The sequence below is a fragment of the Mesoplodon bidens genome, assembly GCF_964165515.1.
Source record: "Mesoplodon bidens genome assembly, chromosome: 8".
Lineage (NCBI taxonomy): Eukaryota > Metazoa > Chordata > Mammalia > Artiodactyla > Ziphiidae > Mesoplodon > Mesoplodon bidens.
The window spans coordinates 29,150,289-29,165,946 of NC_138165.1; the positions used below are offsets into that span (position 1 = coordinate 29,150,289).

The following is a 15,658-nucleotide window of genomic DNA, read 5'->3' on the forward strand; positions in this document are numbered from 1 at the left end:
GTAGGATTTTCTTAAGACATAGGAAGTGTGACCCATAAAGGAGAAAAAGACTTCTTCTGACATGGGACATTGGCTACCTCCTCAGGGGTGTAGAAGAACATGTAAAATATGCATTGTTGATTTTTTAAAGGAACACAAGTAGTAATATACATATATATATTTGTTACTTAAATATAGAAAGGAACTATGGAAGTAAATGCAAGAAACTAAAAGTGGTTATCTTAGAAACTGCAGATGGAAGTTAGGATTTGAGGGAGAGTTCCACTAAATACTTTTGTAATATATATATACATATATATTATATATGTATATATATATTATATGTATATATATATAATATATATAATATATATATATATATATTTTGGGTTTTTTGGCTGCACCATGCGGCATGTGGGATCCTAGTTCCCTGACCAGGGATCGAACCCACGCCCCCTGCATTGGAAGCATGGAGTCTTAACCACTGGACCACCAGGGAAGTCCCCATATACTTTTTTAATATTATGGATTTTGAACCATGTAAATGTGTTAACTACCTAAAAAATTCAATTAAAAATTAGCTCATAAGTGTAACCTCATATTTGTTAGTGATATATGCAAATACAATAAAGACTCATAAGGAAAGCTCAAATTATCATATTATATGTTTAATTTTGTAAAGTTAAGTTGAAAAAAGAAAACAGGCTACTGCTTTTGTCTTTTTGTAGGAGATGAAAGAACAGAAACTTGAAGCCAAAAAGAAACGTGATAAAGAAATAGAGGCAGAAAGACAAATTCTTGATGTGGAAGAAGCAATACACAAACAAGGAGAAAGGAAAAAGGCCATTAAATATGCAAAGCAATATCAATTTTACCAGACAGAAAGCGTGAAAAACTTTCATGTACTACTTGGGTTTTCTTGTATTTATATATATATATATATATATATATATTTAACATATCTATACATAATTAGACTTTATTTTCTTAAAATATTGCAATTTTTTTTGTAGTCAGGACTTCTTCATAGTAGAGTTTTGAAAGAACGTGATGCACAGATTGAATTCCAAAAGAGTAAAATAAAATCAGATAAAAAATGGGAGGAACAAGTGAAACTCAACATTGAAAGAGCTTTTAAAGAAGAACAAGAAAAGGCAGAAAAACAACGCAGAGATAGAGTGGCTCTTGGCAAAGATCATTTAAAACAGTATGTATACATATATTACCTTTTTTGTACTTTCCTCTTTTTCTCATAATGGATATAGCTTTTTTTTCTGATTATAAAAGTAATATATGCTAATATACCTAGTAAGTAGAAAAAATAAAAAGAAAGAGGTTAAAATCACAATTACCACCTTACCCAGAGATAATATATTGGTTACTATTGTTATAATAATGTTGCATAACAAACCACTACACAGTGTAGTGACATTCAGCAGTAAACATTTATTTCTCATGTATCTGTGGGTTGTTTGGGCCTGGCTGGGTAGCTTGTCTTCAAACTGTAGGACTGGCTGTGTTTGCTTGTAACTGTGAGAAAGGCTCTGATCCTGCTCCATGGGGGCCTCATTCTGAGGTCCAGGATGAAGGGACAGCAAGCACCTGGGGAAAACTTTTCTCATGACAGATGCAAGAGATTGAGCCCACGCTTGCAAGCACATGGCGAAACTCAAAGTCAAAGGGCAAGGAAATACAGCTGGCCCACCGTGAGTCTAAAGCAAGTCATGTAACCATGCTGACGTCAGTGGGACAGAGGAGTGGACTCCCATGGAAGTGGGAATGAGAGAGTCATTTTGAACAATAACCTAATCCAACACAGTAATTTGTTATTGTTTTGGTATGTAGCCATACAGACTTCTTTTTGGTGTTAGTGGTGGAGAGGGTCACATTCATTGAGATATAATTTACATTTAAGAAAATTCACCTTTGGGGCTTCCCTGGTGGTGCAGTGGTTGAGAGTCCACCTGCCGATGCAGGGGACACGGGTTCGTGCCCCAGTCCGGGAAGATCCCACATGCCGCGGAGCAACTAGGCCCGTGAGCTATGGCCGCTGAGCCTGCACGTCCAGAGCCTGTGCTCCGCAACGGGAGAGGCCACAACAGTGAGAGGCCCGCATACCGCAAAAAAAAAAAAAAATTCAGCTTTTAAAAAGCATATTGCTATAGCTGATTCACTTTGTTGTACAACAGAAACTAATACAACATTGTAAAGCAATTATACTCTAATAAAGATATTAAAAAATAAAAATAAAAAGCATATTGCTGTATAACCACCCCCAAATCAAGATACAGAACACTTGATCGCCCCAGAAAGTTCTCTCGTGCCCCTTTGCATGAAATTCTATCCCCTGCCCTCAGCCCGTGGCAGTCATTTATCCACTGATACAGACTTTTTTTTCTGAGCATGTGTACTCACATTTTATAAAATAAAATTGGATCGACAGTATTAGTTTTTCAAATATTTTTTTCACTTGCCAGTATGTAATGAATTCTTTCCATGTTGGTAAATAGAAATCAAACCTGACCTTTTTTGAAAAGTAGCTAGTAGTGTATATATGGGGGGGTGTATTTGTGTGTTATTTTACTTTTCTGAGTAACTGACGCATGCAAATAGGAAAAGGCACAGAGGGGATTTAGTGAAAAGTCTCTTCCTTGTCCATCAGCTACCGTGTTTCTCCACTGTGAGACCAGTTTCTTCATACTGTAGTTTAAATGTATATACATTATATAAATGAATCCAAAAATTAAATTATACTCTGGTGGACAGTTTTACCATTTTTACAGAAAAAAATATTTTCATAATTAAACATTACATCATCAATTCATGATCATTATAGAATTAAAAATATAATTAAACAAAATAAAATATAAATGAAAAATCACGAGAAATGCTGCGATTCAGATTAGGCACGGTTAACAGTTGAGTGTACGTTCATCTCCTCTTCAAAATTTTAAAAAAAATGTTACCAATAATAAATGAATGTATGCTTATTGTTTAAAATTCAAGCAATACAGCAAAATTTGGAGTAAAATTTAGAAGCTCTTTTTATTTCCACTCTATTCAATGTTTGTCTCTTTAAGTCCCATTTAACTCTTCAAAAATAGCTATTATTAAAAGTTTTTCTGTTTTTTTTTGGCCACGTTGGGTCTTTGTAGCACACGGGCTTTCTCTAGTTGCGGCACGCAGGGGCTACTCTTTGCTGCGGTGCACGGGCTTCTCGTTGCAACGGCTTCTCTTGTTGCAGAGCACGGGCCCTAGGCGCGCGGACTTCAGTAGTTGTGGCTCGCGGGCTCTAGAGCACAGGCTCAGTAGTTGTGGTGCACGGGCTTAGTTGGTCTGCGGCATGTGGGATCTTCCCGGACCAGGGCTCGAACCCGTGTCCTCTGCATTGGCAGGCAGATTCTTATCCACTGTGCTGCCAGGGCAGTCCCTAAAAGTTTTATAGCTATCACTTCAGGCTGTTTTATTGCAGTTACTGATACTTATATTCAGGACATATTTAAGTGTGTATATATTTTTTAACATGGATGTTATATATTTTTCTGTGACTTTATTTTTTCATTCAACGGTATACCTTGAACATTTTTTTTGCCAGAAAATATGGATCTGTCACATCTTTTAAAATAATCATATTGTAGGGCTTCCCTTGTGGTGCAGTGGTTGAGAGTCCGCCTGCCGATGCAGGGGACATGGGTTCGTGCCCCGGTCCGGGAAGATCTCACATGCTATGGAGCGGCTGGGCCCGTGAGCCATAGCCGCTGAGCCTGCGCATCCGGAGCCTGTGCTCCGCAACGGGAGAGGCCACAACAGTGAGAGGCCCGCATACCGCAAAAAAAAAAAAAAAAAAAAAAAAAAATCATATTGTATACTAAACATGTACCATGATTTATTTAACTACATTATTACTGAGGGAAATTTGGATTCCACTCCCCTGCCCCATTTCTAACAATGCTGCAGTGAACATCCTTGAGCATATGTCTTTTGTGCAAAGATGTATTTATGTAGGATAGATTTCTTGAAATGGACTTGGATTTACATTTGAGAGATACTGCCAAATTGCCCTTTGAGAAGGTTTTAAGTATGCATTCATGATGTCTGATACAATTTTCTTTATATTATAACCAATTCTGGATAGTATTTTTTTTGTGATTTAATGTGCAAAAACTGGTATCTTTTAATTTACATTTCTCTTAGTTTCTAGTAAGGCAGTGCATTTTCTCATGTGTAAATGTTCATTTGTTTTGGGTTTTGTTATCATGAATTGGTTACTCCTTTGTTCTTCTGTGTAAGTTGTTTCATACTGAAATGTATGTTTATCATTGATTAATTAAAAAGTGATTAATAAGTGGTTTTTATATATGACATATCGCGGATTTGTGTCACCTTTCCTGCATGGTTTTCAGTATTTAGAAAGTATTTATTTTTATGTGCTCAAATCTGTCTTTTTTCATTACTATGAAAAAAAGGTTTTGGTATTTGTATATATATTTATTTGTCAAAATCACAAATATCTAAGTGACATAGACATGAATTCACAGGATACATGTTTTGCCAAATTATGTATTCTTCATTTCTTTTAACCCTTAGTAAAAAGAGAAGGGAAATGTTGGATTTATTGTAAGTTTTTTCTTTGGTGGGGTTAGTGCAAGTTGGGGACAGAGCTGTTGGCAGAGGGAGGCAAATATTTGACCAGTGATTCACCCTTGAGAAATCTCTCTTCTTATATTGGCTGTTGCCACTCAGGTGTAATTACAGGTAGCAGCCTGATAGTCAGCAAGCTACCTGGCCAGTGTTAAAACCTACAGGACATCCTCCCACTTACAGCCTTTGTATGTGGGCTGTGTTTGGACCACAGGATCCCCTTTCATGTGGTCTTTGGCAATAGGGTGGAGGTTCAGGCAGGTTTAGGGTTTGTTTTAGTTGTTTCTTTGGATTATCTTCAGTGTAGTCTAGGAGATTTTCCATTAGGCTCTGAGGTCAGCATAAATTCCATTACTTACTCTTCACAGTAGGCTCTGTCTTTGCAAATGGTGGCCAAGTGTTACTTATTCTCATTGCATTCTCAACTGCCCTATTTTTCCCTAAAATTTCTTGAAAATTCAGGTATGTGGGTAAGACCTTGCTTTAGTTTCTAGTAGTGGTATAGAATTTTCCCCATTCCATTGGTTGAACTGTGGGGAATTAGGAGGGGAAGGATATGTGACATGTGAGCTTGGTTTGCCAGTTTGGTTCCAGAAGTCCTACATCTTAAATTTATTAAGAAACATTCATAGAAAGTAGAGTAGTGGTTGTTAGCAGCTGGAAGAGGGCACAATGGTGAATAATACAGGGTCTCTTTTTGGGATGATGAAAAGATTCTCAAATTTAGATAGTGGTGATGGTTGAAAATATCTATAAATGTTCTAAAAACAACTGAATTGTACACTTTAAGGGGTGCATTTTATGGTGTGAAAATTATATCTCAATAAAGCTGCCATTAAAATCTAAAAAAAAAACAGAAAAAAGAAACATTCAGGGACTTCCCTGATGGTCCAACAGTTAAGACCCTGAGCTTCCACTGTAGGGGGCATGGGTTTGACCCCTGGTCGGGGAACTAAGGTCCTGAATGCCACGTGGTGTGGCCAAAACGTAAAAAACCAAACCAAACAAACAAAAAATTCAATTACAAAATTATCACCATGTTGTATTCTGTTGAATGTTGATGCATGTATCAGTTATATACAACTCAGAGTGCATGTTACTTTAAAATATCATTAGGAATGGTGATGAGCCAATAAAAAGCCTCTTTAAGACAAAAGTAAAATTGGAATCATAGCACTGGTATTAACCTGAGTGGAAACAGAGGACTATATGGTAGAAAATGGAGGATAAGAAGAGGATTTTTTCCCCTTTTCTTGAATAATAAGAGTTTATTCCGGAGCAAAATTTCAAGAGAGGCTATTTATTTATTCATTCAATCGTCATTCATTGTTACAGACATTTATTGAACAATGTTTGCCATCCACTATTCTAGTCACTGAGAATACAAAGATGAATACAATAGTCCTTTTTCCTTAAGAAGTTTACAGTCTGAGGAGGAGGGTATAGATATGGAACAAATAATTAGACAATGATAGTAAATATTTTGGGAAATATATATACAGAGTGTATGGAAGAATATAAAATGGACAACTGATTCAGTCTAGAGAAGGCTTTTCAGAAGAGATCAGCTCCTGTACTTAATTCTGAAGAAGAGTAGGAATAAGCCATGCAAAGAGTAAGGGATGTAAAATTATTTTAAGCAGAGGAGGAAATAACATGGGTGAAGGCCCACAGGTGAGACAGAATATGGTGGATTTGAATAACTACAAGATGGCTGTAATATAGAGGACTAAGAGGGCAATGTTAAAGATGAGATCGGAGAGACAGGCAAGGGCCAGATCATGATGTGCCTTGTAGGCCATGTGTCTTAAGGTCTCCCAAAATTTGGGATGACTCTCCTCTTTGAGCAGAGACCAAACTTTAATTCTTTTAATCCCTAAGAAATGGGAATTGCAGGTTCCAAGAGGCAAGACTCTTTTGAATGCTCTACTAATTGTATTACCAAGTGCTACCCAGGTGTCATCTGGTGGTGATTTAAAATATATCCACACAGATTTGATATTCCTCCCTTCAGAGGGTAGAGCCTAATTCCTTTCCCTCTTGAGTGTGGGCCATACATAGTAACTCATTTCCAAAGAATAAAATGAGGTAGAAGTAATGGTGTGTGACATCCTGAGATTAGGATATAAAAGGCATTGTGGCTTTCTCCTTGGCATCTCTCTTGGATTGCTTATTCTGAGGAAGCTAAGTGCCATATTGTAAGATACTCAAGAAGCTCTGTGGAGAGGTCCATGTGGCAAGGAGCTGAGGCCTCCTACCAATGGATATGTGAAAATTGGTTCTCCAGACTCTGTCAAGCCTTCAGATGATTACAGCTCCAACATCTTGACTGTAATCTCTTGAGGACAACCCAGCTAGGCCACTCTCAGCTTCCTGAATCTCAGAAATGGTATGAGATAATAAATGTTTATTGTTTTAAGCCACTAAATTTAGGGGTAAATAGTTACTCAGCAATAGATGACTAAAACACCCTGTACAGCTGCAGGCCCTGTACCTGAAAGTGAGATTTTTCACACGCTTCTTAAACAATCTCTAGGCTGCAGGCCTGGAGATTGGTGGTCTTTGAGCAGTATAAGAGTCTGCCTGGGCATGATGAGGATAGGGCAAATAAGGGACTCTAGTGACACCAAAATCCCCCCAAAGAGGGATTTTGACCAACAGCCTTAAACATAATTATTGAAAAGACACTTAAGAGTATAGACAAGGAATAATTCTATTTCCTTCTATTGATAGGTAAGCCCTTCTCTAGGAAGAGGCCCATAGACCTTGCTTAAGAACAACTCAGTTACTGTTAATCTCATCAGCTTCCCAAGAAAAGGAAAAATCATCATAGGACAGCTTGCATCACTTTCTCCTGGATAAGAGAAGAGGGCTTAAGTGATCTTATTTATTCCTACTGATTAAAAGCCATCCTAAATCTTGTAACTTCCAAATTTGTCACTCTAGTCCAGACTCTCCCTTAAGTCCCAGTTTCACATATCTCACCACCTTTAAGACATCTCCATTTGGATATCTCTTACATACCTCAGACTTAAAATATCTAACACGGAATTATTGATTCTCCACACCCACAGTGGACTTCCTAGTGGTATCCTTACCAGTCAGTTGTTCAAACCAGAAACCTAGGAATCCATCTTTATTTTCCTTTATTTCCCAAGTCAAATCTATCAGCAATTCATGTTGATTTTTTTCTCCAAAACAAATCTTGAATTTATTGCTGTCATCTTAGTCCAAGCCACCCTCATATCCCATGGATTATTGCCTCAACCTCTTAACTGGCCTCCTATTCTCTCTTCCTAATCCCTTCTCTTTTCATCATCCAGAGAGATTTTATTAAAATGAAAATTGATCTTATGATTCTCCTACCTAAAACATTTCAGTGACTTTCCATTCATTTAAGATAAAATGGAAACTCGACTATCTCTGGCAAGGCCTTGTGTCAAAGGGCCTCATCTACTTCTCAAACTCCTTTCCCACCACTCTTTCTCCTTAGTTATTATACCTCCATTACCCTGATCTTCCAGGCCTCAGGCTCCTGTCAGATCATTGCTCGCCACATGGCCTTTTCACATGCTTTTTCTTCTGTCTGGAATTTTACCTTCCCGTTCTTCATCTGTGGGCTTCTCACCAGCTCAAAGAGGTCTTCTTTGTCTTAGGGAACAGCTCTGTCCAAACAGCTCTCTCTGCTACGTAAAATAAATAACTCAATTGTTATTCTTTTTCTTGTCCTGTTATTTTCTTTTATGTATATATATATATTTAAAATTTATTTATTTTCTTTATTTTTTTGGCTGCATCAGGTCTTAGTTGTGGCTCACGGGATCTTTTGTTGTGGCGCATGGGCTCTTTGTTGCAGCACGCGGGTTTCTCCCTAGTTAAGGCGTGCAGGTTTTCTCTCTCTAGTTGTGGCGCATGGGTTCCAGAGCAGGTGGGCTTTGTAGTTTGTGCCATGCAGGCTCTCTTGTTGAGGCGTGTGAGCTCAGTAGTTGTGGCACGTGGGCTTAGTTGCCCCGTGGCGTGTGGGACCTTAGTTCCCCTACCAGGGATCGAACCCGCATCCCCTGTATTGGAAGGAGGATGATTCTTTACCACTGGACCACCAGGGAAGTCCCTTGTTCTGTTATTTTCTTTACAAGACTTACCTGGATTTGTAATTACATTATTTTTCTATTTACTTGCTTTTGTTTGCTTGTTTTTGCCTGTCTTCCCACTGGAATGTAAGCTTCTTGAGGTCAGGAACCACGTTTGTCTGTTTCATGATTGTAGTAGAAATTCAATAAATAGTTGTTAAATAAATGAATGAGAGGTCTCAAGATTACAGAAGAGTTAAGTGTGATTCTTAAGTCTCTAGAACAGGGAACAGAAAAGAAGTTGGTACTGTTCACCACAATAAGGACAAGAGACCAAAAGGATCTGTTTAGAAGAGGAGGAGGATGAATTTTCTTTTAGACATAGTGAATGTACCTATATAATAAAATAGTCAGATGGGGATGCCTCTTGGGTTGTCTCTTCAAGAATCAAGCATGTCTATTGTAATAGAGACCTCATTTTTTTAAAATAAATAAATTTATTTTTTATTTATATTTTTGGCTGCATTGGGTCTTCGTTGCTGCTCACTGGCTTTCTCTAGTTGCGGTGAGCGGGGGCTACTCTTTGTTGCGGTGCGCGGGCTTCTCATTGCAGTGGCTTCTCTTGCTGTGGAGCACGGGCTCTAGGCGTGCAGGCTCAGTAGTTGTGGCTCACAGGCTCTAGAACGCAGGCTCAGTAGTTGTGGCGCACGGGCTTAGTTGCTCCGCGGCATGTGGGATCTTCCCAGATCAGGGCTCGAACTCCTGTCCCCTGCGTTGGCAGGCAGATTCCCAAACACTTTGCCACCAGGGAAGCCCCAGAGACCTCATTTTTTTTTTTTTTTTTTTTTTTTTGCGGTACGCGGGCCTCTCACTGTTGTGGCCTCTCTCGTTGCGGAGCACAGGCTCTGGACGCGCAGGCTCAGCGGCCATGGCTCACGGGCCCAGTCGTTCCGCGGCATGTGGGATCTTCCCTGACCGGAGCACGAACCCGTGTCCCCTGCATCGGCAGGCAGGCTCTCAACCACTGCACCACCAGGGAAGCCCCAGAGACCTCATTTTTGATGTTGAGCTGCTGACTTCTTGTTAGGCCCCACCCTTCCTTCCCCTTTGGCCTCACATCTGGACAGGCTAATAAGAGGACCCCTGGGCTTGCCTCTTCCTTCGTTGCCAGTAGGAAATTTAAATCTCCTGTGCACAGGAGCTTTTCCCCAGTTTCACCCCTTAGTCACAATAAAGACCCAAACTCACTTCCTCTGCTTTGCCCAAGTCAATCCAGACCTACTTATGCCTACACAGCTCTGTTGGGTGTCCCTTATGTGATAATATTTCCCCTCAAATTCTCTTGGTGTGTGGAGGGTCATCTGAACTACATTTTGGGTAGGGGTCCCTTCCACTTTTATAGGAGTTCTATGTAACATCTATATAAAGTCAAGTCAGATCTGGGCTAGATCAGTACAGATTTGGGGGCTTCAGAATGTAAATTAGGGGTAGCAAAGAGGTTTCATGACAAATTCTGCTCTGATGGTTTGGCAGAGGCTGCCAGTTCATTGGGCTGAGCAGGACCAAGATTTTTGCATTGATTTTTGTTTTGCATTGATTATTGATGTCTGCTATGGTCATGGGTGTTGGAAGTAAAGATATAAATGTTATGTATTTCTTCCCTGAACTAGAGGATCTCGGATTTCCTTCAAAATGTTGATTTTGCATTAAGCTAAAGCTATGGCAGATAGTTGAGTAGTCTACCCAAACTAAGGTAAAAGTCTTTATTGACAGTCTTTATTTAATAGTTATATAAATCCTTGTCAATATTATCTCTTCACTGACACTAGAGACATTTTTTTCTTATTCACTCTCAGAATAGGTAAATTTCTTTTGGCTAAAACAATGAATTGTCCAATACATGTATAGGTATAATGTTAGTGATTTCCAGATTTGCTAAGGAATGTTAAAATTGCAAATGTTTTATATCTTGTTTTCCTTTAAAGTAGCAATTTTTAAAACTTCAAAAACTTTCTCAAAATTAGATACATCTCTTTTTATAATGTCCTTTAAATCTTGATTATTGACGTGAATTTGCTTCTAAGAGATTGGTATACTATTAAATAGTTCTAACAAACTAAACAAATAAATCAAAATTTGAAAACCTAGTATTTTTAGGGCAATCATAAAGTTGATTTAGCTGTGGCCAACAGTGACTTTTTCTTAGCTCTTCCTAAAGAGAGTGACTGTGACTCTAAGTGGCTGCTTACTCACCTGTTCTGAACTGGCTTAATAATACCAAAGTGAACTTACTGGCTCACTTAACTGTAAAGTCCCCCGTGGCACAGGGAAGGGAATTTTCCCCCTCCCTGAAACCAAGAAAAAAATGTTATGATTGGGTGCATATGAAAGAAAGGTTTACTCCTCAGTCTTTTTGTCTATTTAAGTGGGTTGTTTACCCACTCTGTACCCACCTGTTCAGGAAGAAAAAGAACTGGAGACAACTGATAGAGAGCACCAGTGGAGCAGCCTGCACACGTGTTGAGTGGCTGAACAGGATGCGTGGGCACATAGACAAAGATACCAGGGGGCTTGAGCTGTTTTGCCAGTATGCTGAGGATTGACTGCCAGATGTGGTTGCGGAGAGTCCGCAATAAACTACTGATGGTGGATGCTCCTGGTTGTGATGGTGGTGGGGTGGGGGGGTGTGGGTTGTAGAGGTAGAGCTGGAGCTAAATGCAAATCAGAGCTCTGCAGTGAGGACACTGTTCAGGGATCTCTGAAGAACTCACGCATAAGCCCTGTGAGACAACCAGCATTTAATGGCTAACCACTCAGAAGGCATCAGTAGTTAGTCAATGTTGGCTAGAGAAAGGATAACAACCGAAGTGGCCAGCTGGGTAAGGAAGTTGTTGCCCTTCTTCCATTAAACCCCATCTCCTGAGAGGCTAGATCCATAGCTTAGATAGCATCTTCTAGTGCTGAAATTGAAAAGCAGTAGGGATTAGGGACTTTTCTGTAAAATAATGTCACCATTTCAGCATAGTGTCTGTCATTCAGTTAACTGGTTCTTTCTAAAGGAAAGGAACATTTGAATCTACTGTAGGACTTAATTTTGTTGAGGAATGAAACAAATTTTGAAGAAAGGAAGATATTGGCAATCCTGGGTTAACCAAGATTGTATTTGTTTTTGTATTTAAAAAAATTTTTTTCTACAGTTTATTTGTTTGAATCAGATTCCAAGTAAGGTTCATACATTGCAATTGGTTCCTATGTCCTTTTTTTAAAAAAAAAATTTATTTATTTATTTATTTATTTAGGCTGTGCCAGGTCTTAGTTGTGGCACGCAGGATCTTTAGTTGCGGCATGCGGACCTCTTATTTGTGGCATGCATGTGGGCTCTAGTTCCCAGAACCCAGGCCTCCTGCACTGGGAGCGCAGACTCTTACCCACTGGACCACCAGGGAAGTCCCTGGATTTGTTTTTTTTTTTTTTTTTTTTTTTTTTGCGGTACGCGGGCCTATCACTGCTGTGGCCCCTCCCATTGCGGAGCACAGGCTCTGGACGCGCAGGCCCAGAGGCCATGGCTCACAGGCCCAGCCGCTCCGTGGCACGTGGGATCCTCCCAGACCGGGGCACAAACCCTCATCCCCTGCATTGGCAGGTGGACTCTCTACCACTGCGCCACCAAGGAAGCCCTGGATTTGGTTTTAATCGCTGCTCTTTACCTATCTGTTGTCCCCAAAGAAATCCACAACTTCTCCTTTACAGCTTCAAATCATCCCAGGTAAGACTCTTAATTCATTTCTTTAAAATATATTCTATTTTTCTGCGTCACTCTCAGTTATAATTATGTTTTTTTTCTTCAGAATAAAGGAACATGAAGAGGAAGAAGAGAGAAGGAGAAAAGAGGAAGAAAAGGATGCTGAGGAAATAAAGCGACAGAATTCATTATATGAAATAGAAATGAAAAAAGAGAGAGGAAAGAAAAAAGAAGCGATCAATGAAAGCAGGAGACTATTTTTTGTAAGTTGAAAATACTTCAAAAATGTATCTCTTCAAAAAATTACAAAGTCCGATGCCAAATTTTTAATATTTTTTTTATAAATAATAGTGGTATAGAAAACAAGTTTGCTATTAAGTTGGGTTTTTAAGTGTACTTTGGGGGGAGCTATATTTGCTGTTATTTCATTTGGATGTGCTCTCATTCATGAACAAGAATTAAGAGAATGAGACTTTTTAAAAATGAATTTTGTTATCCTAAAAATGAGAGTTGTTATGAGCAATGAATGGGGTGATACGTGTTTGGTATCTCCTGCACTATTAATATATGCTGAACAAATGGTAATAATTATTTTATGGTAGTTGCAATTTATTTTGTAATTTTTTATATTCATTTCTTTAAAGTTATTTTTTATTCTTAAGTAACATATACACAGATTTAAAACATCAAACATCAACAAAATGCTTAAAAGAAGAGTAGCAGTCATTGCTTCACTCCTTCTGCTTCTTGGAAAATTATATTCTAAATAATCTATGTATTTTAGGGACTTCCCTGGTGGCACAGTGGTTAAGAATCCGCCTGCCAATGCAGGGACACGGGTTTGAGCCCTGGTCTGGGAAGATCCCACATGCCGCGGAGCAACTAAGCCCGTGTGCCACAACTGCTGAGCCTGCGCTCTAGAGCCCACGAGCCCCAACTACTGAGTACGTGTGCCACAACTACTGAAGCCCACACACCTAGAGCCTGTGCTCTGCAACAAGAGAAGCCACTGCAATGAGAAGCCCATGCGCCACAACAAAGGGTAGCCCCTGCTCGCTGCAACTAGAGGAAAGCCTGCGTGCAGCAACAAAGACCCAATGCAGCCAAAAATAACTAAATAAATTTATAAAAAATAATAATGCTTGCTTTATAGTTTGGATGTAGAATTCTGGGTTCAGAATTCAGAGGTTTGTATTTATGTTTTCATAATATTCTAGCTTTCAGTATTGCTATGGAAAAGTATTATGCCATTTATGGTCTTCATTCTATGTATGTGATCTGGTGTGTTTTGTTTTTACTTCCCTTGTCTCTCTTTCTCTGAAAGCTCTGAGGGTCTTTATCTCTGCAGCTCTAAGATTTAACAGGGGCATACCTTGTTTAGGTGTTTTTCATTTTGCTGAGCACTCAGTTGATGCTTCAACCCATAAATGCATCAAGTTTTCTTGTTTTATTTCTTGTATAATTTTGTCCCTTTCTATTTTGTTTCTTCCATTCTAGAACCCCTCTGATTTATATTGGACTTTCTGAAGTGATGCTCTAATTTAAAAAAAATATTTTCTCATATTATTAGTTAGGGTAAGACTCAAAAGTGTATAACAGAAAACCCAAAATAAAGAATGTAAAAAATTACAAAATAAATTGCAACAGTACCTTTATCTGAAGTGCAGAGGTGGTCATGCCAAGGCTGATATGGTACCTCCAGAATCAAGGGGGAATGAGACAGCTTTTCTTTTTTTGCTTTGCTATTCTTGGAACATAGGTGGCTTCTGTCCTCAGGATTGCCTCATGGCCTTGAATAGCTGCTGGAGCTCCTGGCCACATTCCAGGCAGCAAGAAGGAGAAAGAATGAAGGACAAAAAAGGATTTCCTAACTATCTGTCCTCCTTTTAAGGAACTTTTTCAGAATTCCCACTTAACAATTTCCATTAAATCTCATTGGTTATAATTTAGTGACACCTAGCTGAAAAGAAAGCTTGGAAATATAGTCTTCTAGGTGAGCATATTGCCACTCTGAACAAAATCTGGATCCTGCTACTAATGCAGAAGAGAAGAAAGACTCTTGGGTAGGCAATTAATTGTTCCTGTCATTTTTGGGTTTTGTTTGACTTTGAGAGTTATTCTCAACTTTGTCTTCTAAATCTTCTATTGAATTTTTAATTTTAGCTATCAAAATTTTAATTTTTAAGAGTTTTACTTGTAATATTATTATTCCTTTTGCAGAAAATCTTATTCTTGGTTCATGGATATAATATTTTTTATCTTTCCAAGTCACTTTGGAATAGGACAGACCTTGTTTTGTATGCTAACTCTGCTACTTACTAGCCATATGCCCTTGAGCTGAGGCTTTCAATTTTTAAAAATCAAGATTAACTTTGTGTTAACTCTGGGCTTTTCTTATTATAAAATATCTGTATGAACATTTACAATAACCTTAGAAAAAAACAGTAAAATAAAGTTTTTTGGGCTTCCCTGGTGGCGCAGTGGTTGAGAGTCCATCTGCCGATGCAGGGGACACGGGTTCGTGCCCCTGTCCGGGAGGATCCCACATGCCGCAGAGCGGCTGGGCCCGTGAGCCATGGCCACTGAGCCTGTGCGTCCAGAGCCTGTGCTCTGCAACGGGAGAGGCCACAACAGTGAGAGGCCCGTGTACCAAAAAAATAATAATAATAATAATAATTCAAAACCATCACTTTTAAGAGTTTGATATTTTCATTACCTTTTCATGTCAACTAATATATCTTGTAACCAGATTACAGCTTTGAAAAGTAATACCCCATAAAATAAAAGAGTACTTAAGAGTAGTAGGTACATAGTAGACCCTGAGTTATAAATGTAGTGGAATATTAAATATTATACCTAATAACTTTTACCTTGAATTGATTTCTACTTGCAGTAACAGAAAGCACTGATACATCTATGTATCCAGGCTGTTGTGTTCAAAGACACCTATTTTTATGATGGCTAATGCAGGTCAGGTTGTAGAACTTTAGAACCCCTCTGATTTATATTGGACTTCTGAAGTGATGCTCTAATTTATAAAAATATGCTGATATGAACAGATTTTTATTCTTTGTTAAAAAACTGACCTATTAAACATTTTTAAATTAGAATATACATCTGTATAATTTTTTGTATATGCACAAAAAGAGAGCCTGGACAAGAAAGTAGTTTCACGGTAATTGAGTCTGGTGGGTGGAATTAGGAATAGGCAGATGGGGGATGTGGT

The 15,658-nt window shown here is 38.8% G+C and overlaps 1 protein-coding gene across 2 annotated transcripts in view; it reads left to right on the plus strand.

The window, feature by feature from the left end:
- Positions 1-15,658, plus strand: part of CFAP210 (cilia and flagella associated protein 210) — a 97,736-nt gene that overhangs the window by 71,376 nt on the left and 10,702 nt on the right. For both annotated transcript variants that reach the window (XM_081242621.1, XM_081242620.1), the window contains 3 exons: positions 708-881; positions 993-1,186; positions 12,539-12,695. In XM_081242621.1, coding sequence (XP_081098747.1) covers positions 711-881; positions 993-1,186; positions 12,539-12,695 — 522 coding nt within the window. In that variant the 5' untranslated portion in view covers positions 708-710. The remainder of the gene's footprint in view (positions 1-707; positions 882-992; positions 1,187-12,538; positions 12,696-15,658) is intronic.